The following is a 23,356-nucleotide window of genomic DNA, read 5'->3' on the forward strand; positions in this document are numbered from 1 at the left end:
TTTCAGTGCACGAGTAGGGCGAAATACGCGATTTCAGAAACGAGAATAGGACAAAAAGTACGAGAAGGGTGGGTCCCAAATTCGTACACATAATTCAAGTGAATCAGCAACGTGTCAACAGCATTACGTGCCATGTAAGTAAATTCGCGGTGACTAGAGTAGGCGCTTCATTTTCTTATATATTTGTTATTGTTATGCTTACTCTCCCATTACTTACAGCTTATATAATCATTCCACACCTCTCACTCTGTTTCTTACAGTGAGAACTGAGAAACAACAAAAAAGCTCTCTTTGTGTTTATTTTGCAAGTTTTGAGAAAGAGCAAAAACTCTATGGGCTAATGCCTATTTTCTCGATTTGTATATATGCTTTTATAGTTAATGGGGGATATGAGAGAAACTTGTACTAACAATTTCTGTACGTCTTTGTAAAAAAAGGGGAAACCCTAGCATTTCTAGCTCAAAAAGTAAGAAGATGGAGGAGGAAGAGAATTTAAAGAGAAGAAAGGAAAGTGAAAAGCCACCAGAGGATGACTGTTGTCCCATTTGCTTTGGAGATTTCTCCATTCCTTGCAAAACCAACTGTGGTCACTGGTTTTGTGGTACCTTTCTACACTCTTTTACTTATTACTACTACTAGTTTACTACTACTAGTTTACTAGTGCTAATATTTTATTAGAAAACAATTTCATCAGACAAAACATTTTACGTGATACAACAGGCATCCTTAAGTTTTACAAAGTATGGATTTAATTTTGCTAGAATGATTGAACTAACTAATGTTGCAGTTTTTATTTTGCAACTTAAATAACTGAAATCATGTGCCTAATGGGCCCAAAAAACGCAGATTACAGATAATTGTGCGTAGTAGCATGCTTTGATTGGAGATCTTGTTTTTCTTCTAGCACGAATGACTTTGTTTGATTATCCTGGAAACTGTATAATTCCAGCAATATATTAGCAACTCAGCTTTGTTAGTTTTTTATAAAGTAAGGTTCCTCTATTTTTCTTTAGTTGTTTAGAGTCTAAGAACTTTCTGATTATAAGTTATAACTGCATTTGATTTAAACTAAACATTGCAAATTATCCTCTTGCCTTTCCCTCTCTCGCTTCCTCCAAAGTCGACCCAACAAAAGCCCATAAGAGGAAGAATCTGTCAATAACACAAAGTTCTGTGCAGCGTGAGCGCATGTGTGTGTGTATACTCCCTTCGTCTCAATCTATCTCACATATAAAGAAGTGAAGACTTTGGGAACTTGCGGTATGGAATAGGACACAACATTTGTGCGGCTATAAGACTTTTGAAGAATGTTGTTTTATATATGTCATAACAAGTGACTATAAAAGCTTGTCAATAAGGGTAAAATAAAAAGTTTAAGTTAATTATTTCCACATTTTGAAGCTTCCATTCTTTTTGGAATGTGCTAAGGAGGAAACACTGCCAGGCAGTAAACTGGAATGGAGGGAGTAGCACATATAAAGTTTATAAGTTCTGTGTAAATGATGTTTTCCTTATTCCTGCTCTCTCCTCTGCTCTGCAGCAAGTTGCATATTGCAGCTCTGGCGCTACAGATCAACGCTACAGAGATGCAAGTGCCCAATATGCTGTCGCCCCATCAGTAAGTTGGTACCAGAGGCATCACTACTTGTTCAACAGGAAGAGGATGTCATTGAGCTCCTTAAGAAAATTGAGCGCTACAATCACCTTTACGTCGGTGGTGCCTATGGGTTTTTTCTGGTAGGCTGCTACGTTGGAGCTCCATACCTGCAATGCAATTCTCAGTTGTGCATATCTGTTGTATACTTCATAGTTTTTCTTTTTGGTTGGGGTCTCTTTCCTTTTTGGTTCTCGCGAAATTGTATTAGCATCTTGTACATAAATCTTTCTCAGAAGAAAAAATAATAATTAAACTCTTTTAGCATCTTCAGGTAAAGATTTATTGCTTTGTAAATGTCTAATGAGTGGAGCAGATTACATGACGATGTCTATTTTAAACTGAAGCAGTTTTCTTTTTACAATTACAAATAAGACACGAGCTGATTTTGTGCTTTTCTACCCTGTCAAATGTAAATTAGTTTCATTATCTAGTTGCATCTATTAGGATTTGTCCTCATATCTAAGCTCTCAAAGTAGATTAGGATATTTGCTTGTACCTTCTATGGTGCTTTGAGCCCTTGAATGGTCCAACTGTGCTATATAACATAGTGTGTCAGGCAAGTTTGTTCTTTACTGAGACAACTTATCGGTGAAGTTAAGCCAATTGATTTTATTTCGGATCAGTAAAACGTTAAAATTGCACCTTCCTGTGCTATCATTTAGTTGTTTTATTTTAAAACTTCAGAATAATGTTTATCATAGGTCTGGTTTCATGGGTTCTCTTTCTCGATCCTGCAGAAGGTACTAGCAATACCACTTTTAACGAGAAGAACTCTCCGGTCTGTAATGGATGGACTGATGAATCCTGATCAAATTCGGTTAAACTATTACCTGATGCGCATTCTTGCGGTAAGTTTTTTAAACAGTTAATTGGAAATATTGCAATTACTTTCTGGATTCTTGTTCCGACGTTACATGGGGAAAAGGTCTATGCAAATTCATGTTTGTGCTGGAAGGTCTAAACATGCGGAGATTTGAATTGCGATGCACTCTCATTTCTTCCGGTTCATTTATGATTATGATTTAGTTTTACTCAATAACCTTACATTATGAGAGAAACAATTCATATTCTTTTGACATGCTCTGTTCAAGGTAAAGCATAGATTCTCCGGAAGTACCCTGGGTGAATTTTGGTAGAACTTTTCTGCGTACTTGTCATTGCAAATCTAGACATTGCGTATATCAGAAATCTTAGTACTGTACTATGCAAAACCCGAAGATCATTAATCGTATTTTGGACATTGCTTCATGCTCCATGCAGCAGTTATGTCGTAAATGTTCTTTGTTAGCTACTTCTGGTTTTTGATTGTTAATGCTTTAGCTCCTTTTGTTTCAATATTGGCTGTGAAGTAATTTCGTTGTGGTTACTGCAGTTGTTGCTGAGTTGGATCTACTGTAGCTGCCAATTTGAGTTCATTCCTACTGGTATTCTACTTGTCATACTCAACAAGAGAATGAAATTGTATATTAAGCTTTACGTTATCTGCAGCTGTGAATATTGCGAGATTCTGACAAATAATCATCCTTTAGAGGGTGATTTCATTTATCCGTTATCATATAATCATGCTCATTTTCAGAATGCAACTTAATAGAGAGTAAACTATATCGAAGATGTTACTTGTTTCCGCCTTCTTTAGGGAGGCTGTTTTAATTACTCTTCCAGACTTCCACATCTTGTTTGTTTTTTGCACCCATTGGTAGATTTTGGTTGGATTTCAACATAAGCTGATAAAATACCTGTTTGTAGGAGGACTAGGAGTCTGGAGGCTGTTTGACCTATGTGCTATTTTCATGGTTGGCATTTTCTCCTTGGCTGGCCTATATCGGAGATGGGTTCTTCGTCGTCGTGTGAGACAGTTGGCTATTCTACCAGCACAACCCTATTGAAAGTCCAGTCCATGCCAGCCTAATGGAGAGTCCATGCTGTGAATATATCTTGACTTTTGTTGCTGCAGGAAAAAAATTGATTGTATGGGAGGTTATTTTAAAGGTAGCTCCCACTACTAGGCCATATTAGTCTCACTCTAATCAATGAAGTGTTAAGCGTAGATATACAAATGTAGTATGCTTTTGATTCAGATTCAAACTTCAGTAGATTATCCAACCAATTAGTAATCCGAGGTCCCAGACATTTATTAACCGGAAGAAAATCGCAACATGATATTCAGTTGCCTACTTATTTAGGCCGGCATCTACAGGGCACAAGTCTGAGCTACTTTGAAATGGTGCTTCTTTGCATTTGTAGTTCTTCCTAATTACTTAGCAAAGCTGGGGTAGTTTGTTTGTTAGTTTTACCCAACGGGGCAAAGTTTATTGGCTTTCATTTCGAAATAATTCTTCAGTTTTTTATGGTGTTTCTTTCTTTGGTCAGATGCGACTTTTAATTGGCTGAAAATTTTCTTTTTTAAGTCTGTGTTGTACTATGTGCTTTCGCATTTGTCCAGTGCACCAAGAATTCGTTAGATATTTGTGGCTTCTCCTGGTTGATTTGAGTCATATGAAGTCAAGTTTAAGCGTGATTTAAGTTCTCGAATTTCTTTAAAACTATGTCAATAAAATATCTTAAATCACCTTTGATTGAAATGATTTTAAACTTTGCAAACTTTTCCAAATGTGGTGTCAATATTATCTTGTTACTACTATATCATATCTATCCTCTTTTTACTGTTATTTTTTGCTAAAATGTGTGATCAAATTAACAGTTAAGCACTGCAATCAGTATTTTTTTTTTAAAAAAAATGCTTAGGGAAACGCTTTAAAACACATTAAGCTAGACCTCTAACTATGTGAAGAGGAACAAATAACTAACAAAAAACAAAAAGTAAGAGCTCGTTTGGTTACATGTACATAGAATCCAACATTAGTAATGCAAATATGCAATGTCGTGCAATACACTCTATAATCGTAGTTTTGTGGGGGCATAATAGTATATAAGTTGTTGTTTTCCCGTGAAACGATACAGTTGAATTTGTTTGTAGTTTCTAGACAAGTGAATTAATTTGATCCAAAAAGTAACGAACTAACTGATGAAATATAAAATACTTAGCCTTAGAATGTAGATGAAATGACAGAACTGACGAGTCCGGGAACATGATTTCCGGGCACAATAATGATGAGATCAAAAAGCGAGAAAGCAAAATGGTATTAAAATTCTATATATAATGTAATATAAGTTAGCCAGAAAATTCGTGTCCCTTACAATGATCATTGAACTTATTATTTATAGCTATGAGGAAGGTACTAAGGTCGTGTCTTTTTTTAATGTCAATTATGAGGAGCATTAATGAAGACGTAACAGTGAACATAAATGTCAAATTCTCTGTAACGGGTCGTTGCTCTTTAATGCTGTGGAATATTACTCATTGAATGCTACCGGGCGCTGATGTTGGGCATATTTCGATATATGTTGATGTTACTTTACCCATGTTTTAATCACTTTTTGATGCTATTTGAGCTTTAAAATACCCAACATGGTTTAATTATTGGTTTTATGACTAATTGAGTTGTGTGTGATGATTTAGGGTGTTTGGAGTACAAAAATATGAAGAAAAGGTGCTCTAGGTAGAGGAAGAGGGGTTGGATGCGTCGCATCCAATCTAGAAAAAAAATCAGATTTCGTGCACCCTTAGCAGTGAAGTCGGCCCATAGCATCCGCCTTAGCATCCGCACATGGGCAAAGCTGAGATGGAGGAACAAGGGGATGCGACGCATCCACCCTAGCATGCAAAGCTGGGAAGTGGAGGACGAGGTGGATGCGACGCATCCACTCCAGCATCGATCCCTGAAGCTGATTTGGATTAGGAATAGGAGAACTTTGGCCCACGACTTTTGTACGCAATATATAAGCTAAAAACGCCTCTTTTAGAGCATCTAACATATTGGGAGGAGGAGAAAAAGCCACGAAAAAGCTGGAGAACCACTGAATTCATCTTGAGTTCTTATTTTTCCTTCTTTTATTGATTCTTATACACTCTTGTGAATTTTTTGATGATTGCATGAACATGAGTGGCTAAGAACCCTATTGTTCTAGGGTCATGGGTATACATGAATATTGATGTTCGAAGTTTAATTTGACGAAGTTGATTTTATCAGATTGGGTTGTTTATTTAATTCTGTTTTTAATTAATTTGCTGAGTAGCTAACAGTAAATTACTATCTACGAATCTAGAGTTGAACTCGAAAGTGAGAAGTCTAGATTGCATATAGAATTAAATAGAGCAAGTTCATAAACCCGGGCATCGGGGAACGAATTCGCAATTAGGATAGAAATATACCTAATTGTCTTGTTCGGTTGAAATACAGGAAGTGTAAATGCATTCTTGTTAATATTAATTCCATAGACATATAGGCATTAAGTTAGCTTGAATAGGCGAGTAAGAACTCGACAGATTCTTATGAGTAATATCAACCATGTCAATCAATAATCCAGATAAATCAATTGGTTATTTTAAGCTAAGAATGCAACATGATTATTAGATAACCCGTGACCCTGGAATATTATCTCCCATTTACTGTTATTTAAAACTATTTAAGTGTTGTGTTGAATTCTACTATTTCAATAATTGATAGTTTTTAGGTAGTAAATTAGACAATTATCTATTTTATGATAAATCGCTAGAATCGATAAGCTATTTGAGTTTAAATTAGTCAAAAGTTAATCATAAGTCTTCGTGGAAACGATACTTTATTCACTACTCTATTACTTGACGACCACGTATACTTGCGTGAGTGTGTTTGGTCGCAACAAGTTTTTGGCGCCGTTGCCGGGGACTTAGAAATTAGCTACTTGACTGAGTTAAGCTTTTATTACTTATATGTTCAAGTTTTAATTTTCAGCTGGCGTTGTTTGTGTTAACGCAGGATCTTCTCTTGAATGCGGAGGAGTAGAAGTGAAAACAACTTCCTTCCTTTTGATCCAGAAATTGAACGAACACTTCATAGAGTGAGGGGGGAAGTCGAAGCTAGAACGAGAATAGAAAGAGAGTTGGACATCGTAGTTCAACCACAACCAATAGAGATGGCAGGTAATGAGGAGCGTCCGGTGATAGAAGCCGCAAGACCCAATCTTGCTAATATGACTCAGGCTATCGTGAAGCCTGACATCACAGGGCATTTTGAACTCAAACAGTATATGGTACAGCTGATTCAGTCCACAGGGCAATATGTGGGTCTATCTCATGAAGACCCGCAGAGGCACATTCAAAATTTTTTGGAAATTACGGACACTTACAATTATCCGAATGTTTCCAAGGATTACATCAGGCTGACACTATTCCCCTTTTCATTGTTGGGGGAAGCTAAGGAATGGTTGCAAAAGGAGCCCGCGAACTCAATCCACACTTGGGATGATTTAGCAAGAAAATTCCTAATCAAGTTTTCCCCCATTAAGAAGACAAAATCGCTAGAAGCCAAATTCTTGGGTTCCAACAACGGGATGGCGAGACACTTCGTCAAGCTTGGGAAAGATACAAGAAGCTACTCAGAGACTGCCCACATCATTGTTAGACTGATGAGGTTTTGGGTCACACTTTTGTTGATGGGCTAGACAAAGCATCAAAGATGAATCTTGATTCAGCTTGTGGGGGTAGTTGCATGGCAAGGCCGTATAGTGAAATACAACTCTTACCAAATAACTTCACTGCTAATGACCATAATTGGCAAGGAGATGGGGACGCAAGAAGAGTATTAAACAGAAGGCAGCTGGGGTGATTGAGCTTGATGACTTCTCAGCCATGAGCGCAGATATTGCAAAGCTGGCAAATCAGATGAACAGAATGACAATGCAACAAACACAACAGATGCAACATGTACAACAAATGTCTATTTGCTGCGAACTATGTGGTGACAGTCATATGAGTGACATGTGCCCCACGAATCCTGAATCTATATACTATGTGGGGCAACAAAACAGAGGTCCGATGAATCAGCATGCACAATATGGGAACACTTACAATCCAAATTGGAGGAATCATCCTAACTTCTCATGGGGCGGAAATCAACAGAATCAGAATCAGTATAGGCCTCAAGGAAATTTCAATCAGCCTCAGAAGCCACCCCAACAAACAGAAGAGAGTACGAATGACTTGCTAAAAAAGTTGTTACTTGACAATCAACAGCTCAGGACCGATTTCAGAAATCTTGAGAGGCAAATGGGGCAGTTATCAGCAAATCAAAATACTAGACCTACAGGCTCTCTTCCCAGTAATACAGAGAAGAACCCTCAAGTTAATCCAGTAACACTCAGAAACGGGAGGGAACTAGAGGAAGTGCCAAAGAAAAGAATGGACAAACCTATACCCGAGGGGGAGCTGACCCCTAAGGCAATACACGGGTCAAAGAAAAATGATGCAAGTTCAGAGCCAGTGGAGGCTGCAAGGCCACCACCACCTTTCCTCTAGAGATTGCAGAAAAAGAATGACGATCGCATGTTCAACAAATTTCTCTCTATGTTGAGTCAGGTTCAATTAAATATTCCATTGGTGGATGTACTTCGTGAAATTCCAAAGTATGCTAAGTACATAAAAGATATAGTGGCTCACAAGAGGAAATTGACTGAGTTCGAGACAGTTGCACTTACTGAGGAGTGCACTTCAAGGGTCCAAAACAAGCTTCCTCAAAAGCTTAAGGATCCCGGCAGCTTCACCATTCCAGTGCGAATCGGTAATATTGATGTGGGTCATGCTCTTTGTGATTTGGGTGCGAGCATAAATCTGATGCCATTGTCCTTGTTTAAGCAATTGGGTCTGGGAGCTCCAAGACCAACCACTATGATGTTGCAATTAGCTGATAGGTCCATAGCCTACCCTGAAGGAGTGATTAAAGATGTGCTGCTACAAATTGGGAAATTTATCTTACCAGCTGACTTCATTATTCTAGATTTTGAGGCTGATGAACAAGTTCCAATCATATTGGGACGACCTCTCTTGGCTACTGGTGATGCAATAATTAAAGTGCGAGAAGGGAAAATGATTATTAGGGTGGACAACGAGTAAGCAGTCTTCAATGTCTACAAAGCAATCCAACTTCCCCGCCACTATGAGGAGCTCTCTATGATATCTGTTGTGGAGGTGGATGAGCAACTTCTTGACATGAGTGTATATCTAGACGACTCTCTAGAAAAAGCACTCATGTTGTTTGATAGCTTGATGATTGATGATGAGGTTGAGGAGATGATGCATATCCTAGATGCATCATGTGTTTACATGCAAAGAATACACCCGTTTGAGCCCCTGAATAGGCCAAGTGGCCCCCCTCCAAAGCCGTCAATTGAAGAAGCTCCAAAATTAGAGCTTAAACCCCTACCCCCTCACCTTCAATATGCTTATTTGGGTAGTTCTGACACTTTACCTGTTATTGTTTCTTCTCACTTGTCTAAATTGTAGGAAGAAAAGCTATTGAGGGTGCTACGTGAGCACAAGCGAGCAATTGGGTGGACAATGTCTGACATTAAAGGCATTAGTCCAGCTTTTTGCATGCATAAAATCCTCATGGAAGATGGACACAAGCCAAGTGTAGATCAACAACGCCGACTAAATCCAATCATGAAAGAGGTGGTAAGAGAAAAAGTGATTAAGTGGCTTGATGCAGGTATTGTATTTCCAATATCTGATAGCAAATGGGTAAGCCCCGTTCAATATGTGCCGAATAAAGGGGGGATGACTGTAGTAGTTAATGAAAATAATGACTTAATTCCTACAAGAACTGTCACTGGATGGAGAATTTGCATAGATTATAGAAAATTGAACAATGCCAACCGGAAAGACCACTTTCCCCTCCCCTTTATTGACCAAATGCTTGATAGGTTAGCTGGCCAGGAATATTACTATTTCCTGGATGGTTATTCGGGGTATAATCAGATTGCTATAGCCCCAGAGGACCAAGAGAAAACTACATTTACGTGTCCTTATGGAACGTATGCGTTCAAGAGAATGCCCTTTGGTCTTTGTAATGCACCTGTGACTTTTCAAAGGTGTATGATGGCTATTTTTACTGACATGGTTGAAAGATTTGTAGAAGTATTCATGGATGATTTTTCTGTGTTTGGATGTTCTTTTGATAATTGTTTAATGAACCTTGATAAAGTGCTTGCTAGGTGTGAAGAGACGAACTTGGTGCTAAACTGGGAAAAGTGCCATTTCATGGTACGTGAAGGTATAGTTTTGGGGCACAAGGTGTCCAAAAATGGTTTGCAGGTGGACAAAGCGAAGGTGGAGGCGATTGAAAAATTGCCCCCACCGACATCCGTCAAAGGCATTCGCAGTTTCTTGGGTCATGCAGGTTTTTATCGTCGTTTCATTAAAGATTTTTCGAAATTTTTTTCTCCTTTGTGCAGACTTCTTGAGAAAGATGTGCCCTTCAAGTTTGATGATGCATGTCTGAGAGCATTTGAGGAGCTGAAGAGAAGGTTGGTGACTGCACCAATTATCATTAGATTGGGCGCAATCATTTGAGTTGATGTGCGATGCAAGTGACATGGCAATCAGAGCTGTTTTGGGGCAAAGGAGAGATAAAATCTTTCACCACATTTATTATGCGAGCAAAACTATGAATCCAGCTCAGATGAATTATACAGTTACTGAAAAGGAGTTGCTTGCAGTGGTGTGGGTGTTTGATAAGTTCAGATCTTATCTAGTGGGAACCAAAGTCATCGTTTACACAGATCATTCAGCTATCAGATATTTGTTTGAAAAGAAAGACGCCAAGCCGAGACTGATTCGTTGGGTCCTCCTCTTGCAAGAATTTGACTTAGAGATCCGAGATCGAAAAGGGACAGAAAATCAAGTGGCTGATCACTTGTCCAGATTAGAAAGTCGGAACCATGTAGCTGAAGGAGGGTCAATCAAAGAAACATTTCCTGATGAGCAGTTATTAGCAGTCACCTCAGGTGAAGCCCCATGGTATGCAAATTATGTGAATTTTACTGCAAGTGGGTGATGCCACTAGAATTGACACCTGACAATAGAAGAAGATTCTTACATGACGTGAGACTCTACATGTGGGATGAGCCATTCTTATATAGGCAGTGCGCGGATCAGTTGGTGCGAAGGTGTGTTCCTGAGGAAGAGATGAATGCTATACTGCATGATTGCCATGCTTCGCCATATGGAGGCCATCACGGCGGGGATAGAACCGCCCAAAAAGTGCTACAATCAGGCTTCTATTGGCCAAAATTGTTTAAGGATGCACATGTCTTTGTTAAAAATTGTGACAGATGCCAAAGAACCGGAACTATCACAAGGAAGCACGAGATGCCCTTGCAAAATATTCTGGCAGTAGAGCTTTTTGATGTTTGGGGGATTGATTTCATGGGACCGTTCCCATATTCTAATGGGCACAGGTATGTCTTGGTGGCGGTCGACTATGTTTCTAAGTGGGAGAAAGCCATTGCTCTTCCTACTAATGACGCAAAGGTAGTGGTAAGCTTTGTAAAGAAGCACATCTTCACACGTTTTGGGACTCCAAGAGTGTTGATAAGCGACGGGGGAACTCACTTTTGTAATAAATTGCTGAATAATATTCTTGCAAAGTATGGAGTTAAGCATAAGGTTTCCACCGCCTATCATCCCTAAACGAGTGGTTAAGTAGAAGTTTCCAACAGAGAGGTAAAGCAGATTTTGGAGAAAACAGTAAGTGAGAATAGAAAGGACTGGGCCGGAAAGCTGGATGATGCATTATGGGCATATCGCACTGCATACAAGACCCCCATAGGTACTTCTCCGTAAAGGTTGGTTTATGGGAAGGCGTGCCACTTGCCTGTTGAACTTGAACACAAAGCCTATTGGGCGATTAAAAATCTAAATATGGAGATGGACTTGGCCGGTGAGAAGAGATTGCTACAACTCAACGAGCTTGATGAATTTCGATTGCATGCGTATGAAAATGCCAAATTGTATAAAGAAAAGACAAAGAGGTGGCATGATAAGCATATCCAACATCGTGAGTTTGAGCCAGGTCAAGAGGTTCTCTTGTTTAATTCGAGGCTAAAGCTTTTTCCCGGAAAGCTTAAATCACGATGGTCGAGTCCGTTTGAAGTGGTTAGTGTGAAACCTCATGGGGCAGTGGAATTACGTGATACAAGTTCCAATGCGACATTCTTGGTAAATGGCCAGAGAGTAAAACACTATTGCAGTGGTGACATTGCACGTCACAAGACCTCGATGGATTTGGTGGAGGCGTGAAGAACATGTTGCGTCGTGTCGCAATGTTAAATCAGGCGCTTCTTGGGAGGCCACCCAAGTCCTGTATTTAGGAATTAGATCTTGTATGTATTTTTTTTTTTTAAAAAAAGGTCCAGATATAGGGAAAACAGGGTGGATGCGTCGCATCCCTCTTAGCATAAAAAATTTGACAGACCAATTGCTCAAGGCAGTGAAGTCTGCCTATCGCGTCCAACCAATTTCAGAAAAAAAATAGTGGGGATGCGTCGCGTCCAAGCTCGCACGCACAGGTAAGTGTTATATTTTAACACATCCTATGCCAAAACACAATTACACATAAATTTGCATTCTGCCCAGAACCGCCCCTCTCATCTCACTTGCGACCAAACACATCTCCTCTCTTCTCTCGCGACAGGTATGTATCATCCCCCTCATTATTTCTTTTTCTTTACTCTCCTCTCCTCTCTCTCTCGCTAGTAGCAATAGACCCCCTGCCCAAATTCCCCTAGGTTAAGTTTCCCCAATTTAAATGTCACACATGTGATTCAACTATAATTTGGGGATGTCGTTCCTGTTGGTTGTAATGGTTGCGAAATGATAAACTATAATTCCCTTCATCTCATTAATTTTGGGAGGGTAGTCGAATTACCCCACTGATAGAAGAAACTAGGCACAATTGTTGCATATCACCTGTTCGACGAATTGCCCGAGAGGTAAATTTAGGCTCCGGTGAAGTCTGAGTAACCGAGCAACACTGGTATATGCTAATGAATAAGTATAGGGTCGTTTGTCTTGATTGTCGGAATATTTTTAGCCTATGAAAGATTGTCTAAGAGAATTGAACATCATGCACATGCTAGATATCTTGTATTGTAAAGTGTTACTCGATCTGAATTGTGTGAGCTCTATGCGTAATGATATGTCGTGAGAATAAGTGTGGGGTCGAGTGAGCTGCTATGTGTAATTGAACATGGTTAGTGAGCGTCGCTCGGATAAACCTCATGTTGTGCATAGTGATATCTATATCGCGAAGTGCTTATTTGTAAACTTGAAAAGAGTTATCACATCCCTGCTGAAAGACATGGGCTATACTCTCATACAGTCATAAATGACACGACTACGCAAATGATTGGAAGTGCTAGATGTTGCAACTGATTTATAGCTGAACTTCACTGTTCTATACGCTTATTGTTGATTTCTTCGCATTGCAGGTACTGAGGCTGGGAAATGGCAGCAACGAGCAAACAGTCCAAGCAACAAGACAAAGATAATAACAAGCAACCACCCAAAAATCCCACCGGAAAGGCAACAGGTACTCCAAATCCACAGAAAAAAAAGGAAGCGGACTGACAAAGAAAAGGAACTGCAGACTAGGCAGTTAATTGATGAATTAGAGCAAGAAGAGGAGGAACCATTAGTCAGGAGGACAGTGAAGAAGGGTATTTCAACAACATCATTAAATCCACCAAGCAAAGGGATAGAGATAAGAGAACCTGTGACATACGAGAGAAAAGCCTCCAAACAGAGTGATCCGACTGATAAAGGAAAGCAGAAGATTACTGCAGAATCTGAGTCCGAGTCCGATTCGGATAATGACCTTCTACATGTCGACATGAGTGATGAAGATGAGGGTGAACCAATAGACCGAGCTGCTTGGGAGAAGAACTTTGTTAATGAAAAGGAATTCTGAGCTTATAATAAGATACTGGGTTCAAAGAAGTACATTCCAGAAAAGCCGATCAACATCGGAACACTTAAGAAAAAGTACCCAGAGTTTCTAAAATCAATTCGAGAGGTGCAATAATGGGGACCTATCTTGAAGGGTCACGGCAAAGCCAACCTCACTATCGTCAGGGAGCTTTACGCCAATTGGCGTCATTCCAGGGGCAACATTGTGAGAGTACGAGGGGTGGATATTAATGTCTCAGCTGAAGCTCTGAATAACTTCTTAGGGGTGCCACACACACTAACAGATAGGTTTGACTCCATATGCACAACACCGGATTATGCACACATTCGGTCGGTCCTATGCCCTACCAGGAAGGATGCAAATTGGAAACATGGGAGTATGGAGTACCATTATCTGGCTAAGGAATTCATGAGTGCGTTAGCACGTGTGGCTCTAAATTTCATATGCAACCGCCTGATGACATGCCAACACAAAACTGATGTCCCTCGTCACCGCGCACTAGTATTGTATGCTTTATTGGAGGGGATACCGCTCAACTTAGGAGCCATCATGCATGACCAAATGCAGCGCACCAGGATGAATTACAAGTGGAAGCTGTTCTTTGCAAATACCCTATCGGCTTTCTTGACAGAGATGGGGGTACTATGGGACAAGGAGAATGATGACATTGAGGCTAAAGCTCTAGGACCATATGATGTTACTCATGTTCTTGAGCCGAACAAGGGAAGGTCTTCTAAGCTCACCATTCAACAGTTGTTAGAGCAGATGCAAGCTGATATGCAAAAGAACAGGGCTAAGTTGATAGCAACTCGTGTAGATTTGAGTGCCACCAGAGATGAGTTGAGTCAGACTCGTGCGGATCTAAGCCGAGTCCAGACTGAGCAGGCCACGATGATGAGGGAGGTATCATTACTCCTCCGTGCTCTGGTTCAACGTGCAGATATAGACATCTCACAGCTGCTTGCATCGTCCACTGCTGGACCATCCACTTCTGCTTCTCCTATAGTCCCCGAGGTTCCACACACCATGCCTGCTGAGGCCGATGTCCCACCTACTACAGACTCGGCTCTAGTTGGTGATGATAGGACTGTGACAGCTCCCCATATTCGTGAGGATGATATCGCCAGGCCGGATATGGTCTTAATGAATGCCATGGATGTTGATGCTCTTCCACAGACTGCGGATGAGCCTTCCACCTTGACTTAAGGGGAGTTTCTTCTCACCCTACTTTACGTTATTTGTGTGCATTGGGGGCAAAACACGGTTTTAAATGTGGGGTGGGGGTTATCCTTATGCATGTGGATGAATGTACTTAGCTGTTACAAATTTTGTTGATGCTGATACTGTTGAGGGCTGTGATATTCACTGGATTAATGGCATGTAATAGTTAGTAAATATCATCTATATGGAGTAACTCTCAGTTCATTGTTATGTGTAGTCGTAGAAAATAAAGGACTTTTCCCGACGACGGACTACCTGGACAGTTCTCTCGAGGAATTAAGGTCCTTAGAAAAACACAAAAAGATTTTTATTTGATTTTTGAAATTAGTGTTAGTATTAGAAGATTGACAGACAACTAAAGAAAATCAGAAAAATAGTTAGTAATTTTTTTTTTAGGTAATAATAATCTCCTGTGGTTTTTTTTGTGCCTCGGTTCTTTTCCATGGGATCTATTTTGAACCAGGCAGTAATAGTTTTGTTTTTTATTTTTAAGAATAGATTAGGAATTTAGGAAATAAAAGGAGAAAGAATGATGAACCTAAGCGCTCTTGACTTGTTTCATAGTAACGTACTTATGTTTTGGCATGTATAGTATCTCCCCTATATTGTGATGTTAATCTTGATGCCTCTATATATATTAGATAGAATATTTTGTGACGACTATTTCTCATTTTCTTGATTCGTGTTCACTTTGTGCTTGATGCTTAATATCTCGTGGCTCCGTGAATACTTGCATTGCTTGAGAGTCGGAATGCGATCGTCCTTAGTGAGTCATATGCCATGTGTGGTGAGGTTTTTGTGTAGTTCATGTATTGTACTTGTGTCTAGAACTTGCCCGGTATGTGAGTTGAAGCGAAATTTGAGGTGATGCTTGGTTTGAAAGATGATTTTAGGCTTTCTTTGATCTTTTTGAGCTTATTGCTTATCACAAATAAAATTTATCCCTAGTTAACCATTTTGAGCCTATTGACTTTTATTTGGTAACCACATTACAAGCCTAAACCCTTTTTATTCTTAATTGACATTGTTTTGATCCTTTTACCTCTTAAAGCACTTTAATTGTTAGATGAGCGCTAACAGAAGTAAGAAGGGACTAAGTGTGGGGTGACTTTTGAGTGGAACCAATGAAAGAAAGAAAGGTGCATTTGTTTTGTAAAACACTAGCGGAAAAAAAAGAAAAAGAAAAATATAGATGAATAAATTGTTATCTTGTTCTTGCTAGTAGGTATGAATTAAAGTAATGCTTAAAGAAAGAGGAAATATTTGTGGGGGTGATATTATTTGTGAAATTGAAGTGAGGTTGAAGAAAATACGCTCAAAGTAATTTTGTGATATTAAAGTGCTTAGGAGGGTGAGTCACTATTCCTTAAATATATCCTACCCGTCCTTTAGCCCACATTACAACCATGAAAAAGTCCTAATTGATTTTAGATCGAGCGAGCTTACATTAGTAGAGATTTACATTAAGGGCAAGCCTATGGTACCAATTGCATGCATGTGACTTCTTTGTGAGAGTGAGCGATTTTCTTTGATATATGTGAGTCATTAAAATATATTTGATCATGAGATTCGAATGTGTGGATTGAACTCGCTCTCTTGTTCTTGTTGTGAGGGCACATGGTTTCACGAGGGATAGGTAACGTTATTAGACTTCTCTATGATGTTGGGTGTTCAAACCATGAGTGCATTGTGACACTGAGTCGGTTTTTGAGGTTAGGATTGTTGTGAGCATGTTGTCTTTGTGTGAATATTTTTTTAAGAATGACATAAGTAAAGGGAAGTGTATGTGATGCATATTCTAGAGCCTAATTGTGGCAAATGACCATGGTGATAGGTGAAGTGTGCTTTGAATGAAAAGATCTTAATTTTGTTTCGTCTACTATAGTGATGGTTTGTTCGAGGACGAACAAAGGTTTAAGTGTGGGGGGTGATGTTGGGCATATTTCGATATATGTTGATGTTACTTTACCCATATTTTAACCACTTTTTAATGTTATTTGAGCTTTAAAATATCCAACATAGTTTAATTATTGGTTTTATGACTAACTGAGTTATGTGTGATGATTTAGGGTGTTTGGAGTGCAAAAATATGAAGAAAATGTGCTCTAGGTAAAGGAAGAGGGGTTGGATGCGTCGCATCCAATCTAGAAAAAATCAGATTTCGTGCACCCTTAGCAGTGAAGTCGGCCCATAGCATCCGCCTTAGCATCCACACCTGGGCAAAGCTGGGAAGTCGAGGACGAGGTGGATGCGACGCATCCACCCCAGCATCGATCCCTGAAGCTGATTTGGATTAGGAATAGGAGAACTTTGGCCCACGACTTTTGTACGCAATATATAAGCTAAAAACGCCTCTTTTAGGGAATCTAACAGATTGGGAGGAGGAGAAAAAGCCACGAAAAAGCTGGGGAACCACTGAATTCATCTTGAGTTCTTATTTTTCCTTCTTTTATTGATTCTTATGCACTCTTGTGAATTTTTTGATGATTGCATGAACATGAGTGGCTAAGAACCCTATTGTTCTAGGGTCATGGGTATACATGAATATTGATGTTCGAAGTTTAATTTGACGAAGTTGATTTTATCAGATTGGGTTGTTTATTTAATTCTATTTTTAATTAATTTGCTGAGTAGCTAACAGTAAATTACTATCTACGAATCTAGAGTTGAACTCGAAAGTGGGAAGTCTAGATTGCATATAGAATTAAATAGAGCAAGTTCGTAAACCCGGGCATCGGGGAACGGATTCGCAATTAGGATAGAAATATACCTAATTGTCTTGTTCGGTTGAAATACAGGAAGTGTAAATGCATTCTTGTTAATATTAATTCCATAGACATATAGGCATTAAGTTAGCTTGAATAGGCGAGTAAGAACTCGACAGATTCTTATGAGTAATATCAACCCTGTCAATCAACAATCCAGATAAATCAATTAGTTATTTTAAGATAAGAATGCAACATGATTGTTAGATAACCCGTGACCCTGAAATATTATCTCCCATTTATTGTTATTTAAAACTATTTAAGTGTTGTGTTGAATTCTAGTATTTCAATAATTGATAGTTTTTAGGTAGTAAATTAGACAATTATCTATTTTATGATAAATCGCTGGAATCGATAAGCTATTTGAGTTTAAATTAGTCAAAAGTTAATCATAAGTCTTCGTGAGAACGATACTTTATTCACTACTCTATTACTTGACGGCCACGTATACTTGTGTGAGTGTGTTTGGTCGCAACAGGCGCAGAGTATTCAATGCCTTCACGAACGTTATCTTTTCCGATGACACACAGGATATCTACGCCTAGTTTTTCGTCTTTCTGACTTAGGTTCCACGTGTCCCCTTCTTGGGTGGCCATGTGCCATAACATATTTTACCTAATAAAGTTGTGTATTAATTTATATAATATTATTTTATACGGAATCAAAAGTGAAATAAGAATATAAAAAAAAATAATATATAGATTAAATCATTTAAAATACTAAATAGTTTTTTAAAAGACAAACAGATCATATATATTGAGTATTATTCATGATTAATAAATTATGCAAGATTAACGTTTCTTACAATTCTTATATTAATAATCTTTCTATTAAAATTCATCCCTCATTAATTTTTTGCTACCCCGAAATAACTAGTGAGGTAGCGAGCGAGCTGATTTTTGGATAAACTTTCAGGCACGTCATCGTCATTTCCGCATATAAAAACAAATTCAAAACTGAAATGTTTCCATTTCCATTTTCCCATTATTTTCAGTTATCACGAAGAAAACATGAAGTTCTTCCTGAATCGTCTTCGTCTACGAAATCGTCGTCGTCACCACAACCAAAACCCTAACACTGACCTCAACCTCACAATTTCTCCTTCTACGCTTTCTGAATTAGCTCCTGAATCCGGCGACATACAAGAGGAGGAAGCGGCGGGGGCCTCTTCCTCCGCTATGATGAGCTCTGATAAGGACGAAGAAGAGGAAGAAATTGGATACGAATCTCCGGAGAGTGAGGATTCGGTGGACACTACGGCGTCGTTTTCAGTGGCCGAGGAGATTGAGGATGAGCAGGACGGCAATCATGGACGGACAATTGAGGACGAGAACCGTGGGGAGTCGGATGGTGCATCTTCGAAGAGCCTTGTGGTTGTTGAGACGGATAATGCGTTTATGAGGACGGAAAAACCTCCGACTGACGATTGTTGTCCAATCTGCTTTAGCAATTTTGTGGTTCCTTGCCGAGGTCCCTGTGGCCACTGGTACTGCGGTAATAAAATTTAGCTAGTCTTAAAAATCGCTGGTTCATTTTCCAGTTTATTGTGATTGTTTAATTACAATATCTCTCAAGGATATGATTTGGTTTTCCATGAAATCGATTTTGTGCAGTTATATTGGGAATGAATTAGGGTTACATGGAACAGACGGATGTTCTTCGCTATTTTCTGAAATTTCTTAATTACTGGGTAGTGCTAGTTGTCGTTTCACTCTACATTTTGATTTTAGCAACTTGCCTAGGAAAGTGACGGTACAGGATGTAAAAGCATCACATATATATAGTTCAACCTAGCTCTTGTGAAGGACGTAGTTGCCATGTTAGATACAATCGAGGAATTGCACTATTTGTAACTATGTTTTGCAGCATTACCTTAGTGCTGTTTTCTCTATAATAAATTTCTTACTACGTATCAAAAAAATATATATATAGTTGGAAGCCAGATTAATCCTATTATTTTTTGGTTCATGAGGAGGCTTTAAAGATGCAGATCATTTTCCTTAAATCATTCTACGTTTTTTTTTTTCTGTTATTTGTTCAAAATCTGAAATATATGAGGGTTTAAATCCACTATTTTATTTGGGAATCCCTTCTTCTGTCATTGTTTAAGGGAGGAGAAGGAAATGATAATGTGATGCAAGTGTAGTAAGCAAATATTGATTAGGATGATATTTGAATCTTCTTGAGCATTGTTGAGATCTGTAATCTCATAACTTTACTAACCTTGGTTTCCTACCCTCTTGGGTGATGTATCAAGCCTGTGATGTGCTCTGTGTGTTTGGGGTTGGTTGTTTAGATGTTGGTTAGAGAAAAAGTAACTGCACTCTTGACTGCCTATTTGTTGATAATGTGAAAATCCACGTCTTGACCAGTCTACCACCAAGTTGCTTGTCTTGAAGTTATTTCGGTCAAGCTTTTCGCAATACTTCTTTTTTAACATATTCTTTACAATTGGTTTCTCCATGTGTAGGAGGTTGCATTTTGCAGTACTGGAACTATGGTGCCGCACTTCAGCCTTGTAACTGCCCCATGTGTTCGAGGAAGATTACTGATTTGACACCTGAGGCATCATTGTACAGTCAGCAGGATGCTGAAGTAATTGAGGTCTTAAAAAAAGTTAGAAAGTATAATCGCCTTTTTGTGGGTGGCACGTATGGCCTCATGCTGGTGCGTTGGACTCGTATGTTACTCTATCATGTGTTGAGATTGCATGGATGGAATTATCCTTATATTTCAAAGTGCCGATTGGACTATCTTTCTGGATGTTATCTCTCTATGTTACGAGACTTGCAAATTTGGATTGGTATCTATTTGTGCATTGTCCTTTTGTATTTTCAAACAGAATATATTTTTGCTGAATCCATTACTTTCAAGTTCAAGATTATGTGCTTGAAAAGAAAAGGTCATTAGTATGTGATTTCCCCGAATCCAGCAAGAGATTATGCAAATTAGACAATGTTTGTCATATTAGTTGAACTGATCTGATTTTGTGCTGCCTTCGTACTGGTGATCATTCAATAATAGCAGAGAGCCACATTTTCTCATGGTTTCTAGTGCTGCACTTTCTGCGGACATGATTACTGGTTTACCATCAAGTAATAGCAGAACACCATGTTTTCTTTTATATTTAATCCTTTTCTTTCTATTTTCTGCAGAAGGTGCTTGGTCTGCCCTTTTACATGAAAAGAGTGTTTAATGAAATGATGAATCCTGATAGGCCTGGTGCTCATTTGAACAAATTGCGAATTTTTGCTGTAAGTTCATCTGACAGCTAAATGCATTGACTGCTATGCATAATGCAATCTACTTCAGTCAGCTACCTGTAGTATTTACATTTTATAGCTCTACAGTCTCAATTTTTTTCCTCAAACATTTCAAAAGTGAACACTGAAGCCTCATAAATTTCTGGCCTTAATGGTTGTTATAGGTTTCTTTTCGGATCAACTATCTTTATCTACTTTGCCATTTTATCCTTCAATATATTGTAGTGACCTCATTTCGTTACTTATCCGCTGAAGCAGATAATTTCTTGCAGATGTTCCTGGGACTCCTTTACACACTCAGCCCCTTTGATTTTCTCAGAATAGGTACTCACATCTTCTAGTTAAACTTGATGGATGTAGATTCAGAAGAACAATAAGACTTAAGCAATTTGATGTAGTCTTGGTCTTTTAGTACAAATATAAACTATGAATCTCTGTGGCACTACTGGGAGAGGTGCTACTGAAATGCATGTGAAGACGAGCTGAGAATATGCATATTCTTGTGTCTTACTAATACACCTTTCTCCTTTATTTATTTGCTATGAGAGCTTGGCTTCGCTGAGCTTTTCTTTCTCCATCCTGCCCTGCATGCCTGGGTGCTAATTGGTGTTTTTATTGGCGAAGAACTCAAGATGTGTTTGCCTTTTCCAGTTATATTCTTTCGTTTAACTTAAGTTTATTGTCATCTCACTGCAGGTCATCAAAATGTCATTGATGTCTTTGATTATTCTGCCATTGCACTTTCGTCAGTGTTATATTTGGTTGGACTTTACCTTCGACGAAGGCGTTTTCGGCATGTTAGGGACATGGCTGCTGCAGATTTTGCTGCTAATTAACAGCTGCCAAGTGATGAAGCAGACACTTGTAGTCAACTCATTGTGGAGCTTGAAGATTTTGGATTTTCAAAGATCTTGCTCTCCTTTTGTGGGTTTTCGATGTCTTCGAAGTGTGCTTTGTCAAGTTTGAGACGGTCTTGCCTTACGTTTGCCTGCCATTCTGTACAGATAGATATGTATAGTGTATACTCATTTAGTTAATCTCTTTTCCATTTTGTCACATGTTGAATCATGCCCGAAAGCCTGAAATAAGAATATATACCTATCAGAAAACTGCTAGAGTGTTGTACTACTTGCGAGTTTACGACCTTGCTTGAACAAGCCCTGTTCTATAGGCTCTTGCCACTATTTCCTCGAGTTCTAAGGAGTTTGTTTGTAGTACTAGTTTTTGTTTTCTTATATTATTTCTGTCAGTTAGTTGGGTTGCATTGATGCGAAATACCCAGTATCATTGTGGAGGGATCTGGTATCATTAGAGTTTATTTAGTTATTTCGGTGCTACACAACTTTTAATCTATACCTGCTTTTACATTCATAGCATGAAAAAATTAGTGCTATTGAATACGTAGAGTTGCATGTAATAGGGGCGACAAAAAATTTATATTACAGGCGTACTAGTATAGTTTTTGACAAAATCCAAAGGAAACTCAAACGAAGGAATAATGCGATCAAATGATACATCAAAGAAGGAAAAAACTAGAGACTTCGACTAATTATGTCCAAGGGAAAAGAAGAAAAAAAAGAGGAAAACTTTCTACTAAAGCTTGCGTTAGCATTAAAGCAAAAGCGATAGATAGGCATTATAATAGTCGGGAGTTACAAACAATGGTTGCCTATGGATAATGTTTCCGGAAATCGGGCAAAGTTGTTCAAATATTCAGGCAATGTGTATCGTTTTAAGGGGTTAATTTCATTGATGGTTATTGAACTATCTTTCAATTTCACTAAAGTCATTCAACTATTTTTTGTCACTTAAAAATAACTAAACATTATCATTGTCACTTAAAAATCATTTTTAAGGCACAATAGTATTTTAACTTCACTAGAAAATTATAAATATGTTATGTTTGAGGCAAAATAATTTTTAAGTGACAATGATAAAGTTTAATTACTTTTAAGTGAAAAAATATAATTCAATGATCATCAGTAAAATTAACTTTTAAGCTATTGAGGTGTTGTTGAGAACACTGTTAGTCATATGAGAGCAGCAAATCAGGAAATTTCCCGTCAAGGCAAGCGCATACTTGAAGCCTGTTTCCGTTTCCTCCAATTTCTTCAACGATGAAGAAGTGATTTCGCAATTCTTTGCACAATCAATTTGGAAAGAACACCAAGGAAACGGAGATGAAACATTCTTGACTGCAAAAACCAGTAAAGCAACAGCAAAGTTTGCAGTTTGCACTGTGCTGGAAGTTTGCCTTGCCATTTTTGAAATGAGTTAGGACGACAACACCGCATTAAGTCAATCATCAACAACCCATCAGGACATTGTGCAAGGTTTCTCCATAAGGAAACCTCTCAAAGGCAAAGGGGCTTACGAATTCCGACAGCACTCTCCCTGATCAAATTTGCGTTGTCTGAATATGAATTTTAACGTAGGAGCGTTTTATAGTCAGTTTGAAAGGAGTACTGAACAGCTGTGGTCCAAGTGCACCTAGTATACTATGGCAGCACAAATGAGATGGACTGATGGAGTCCAGAAGAAGTTCTGACCTGTGATGAAATGCCTCTAAATAACCATGACGTGATTGCTCTCTACTGTGAATTT

General features: G+C 38.7%; 2 protein-coding genes across 4 annotated transcripts; both read left to right on the forward strand.

Annotated features, from left to right (window-relative positions):
- Positions 1–216: 216 nt before the first annotated feature.
- Positions 217–3,806, forward strand: LOC107821068 (uncharacterized). Its single transcript, XM_016647461.2, has 5 exons — positions 217–601; positions 1,541–1,737; positions 2,395–2,505; positions 3,030–3,081; positions 3,404–3,806. Exons 1-5 carry the CDS (start codon positions 475–477, stop codon positions 3,541–3,543), a joined length of 627 nt encoding a protein of 208 aa, XP_016502947.1. The 5' UTR covers positions 217–474; the 3' UTR covers positions 3,544–3,806.
- A 14,614-nt stretch (positions 3,807–18,420) lies between these two features.
- Positions 18,421–21,969, forward strand: LOC107762044 (uncharacterized). Of its 3 annotated transcripts, none has more exons than XM_016580357.2 (5): positions 18,425–18,983; positions 19,960–20,156; positions 20,645–20,743; positions 21,011–21,076; positions 21,449–21,587. In XM_016580357.2, exons 1-4 carry the CDS (start codon positions 18,500–18,502, stop codon positions 21,074–21,076), a joined length of 846 nt encoding a protein of 281 aa, XP_016435843.1. In that variant the 5' UTR covers positions 18,425–18,499; the 3' UTR covers positions 21,449–21,587. The 3 variants fall into 3 exon arrangements, with proteins under 3 accessions (XP_016435841.1, XP_016435843.1, XP_016435842.1); XM_016580356.2 differs by having other exon boundaries at positions 18,427–18,983; positions 21,025–21,076; positions 21,449–21,969; XM_016580355.2 differs by lacking the exon at positions 21,011–21,076 and having other exon boundaries at positions 18,421–18,983; positions 21,449–21,969.
- Positions 21,970–23,356: the final 1,387 nt, after the last annotated feature.

Source organism: Nicotiana tabacum, chromosome 19, assembly GCF_000715075.1.
Source record: "Nicotiana tabacum cultivar K326 chromosome 19, ASM71507v2, whole genome shotgun sequence".
In the NCBI taxonomy this organism is placed as follows: domain Eukaryota; kingdom Viridiplantae; phylum Streptophyta; class Magnoliopsida; order Solanales; family Solanaceae; genus Nicotiana; species Nicotiana tabacum.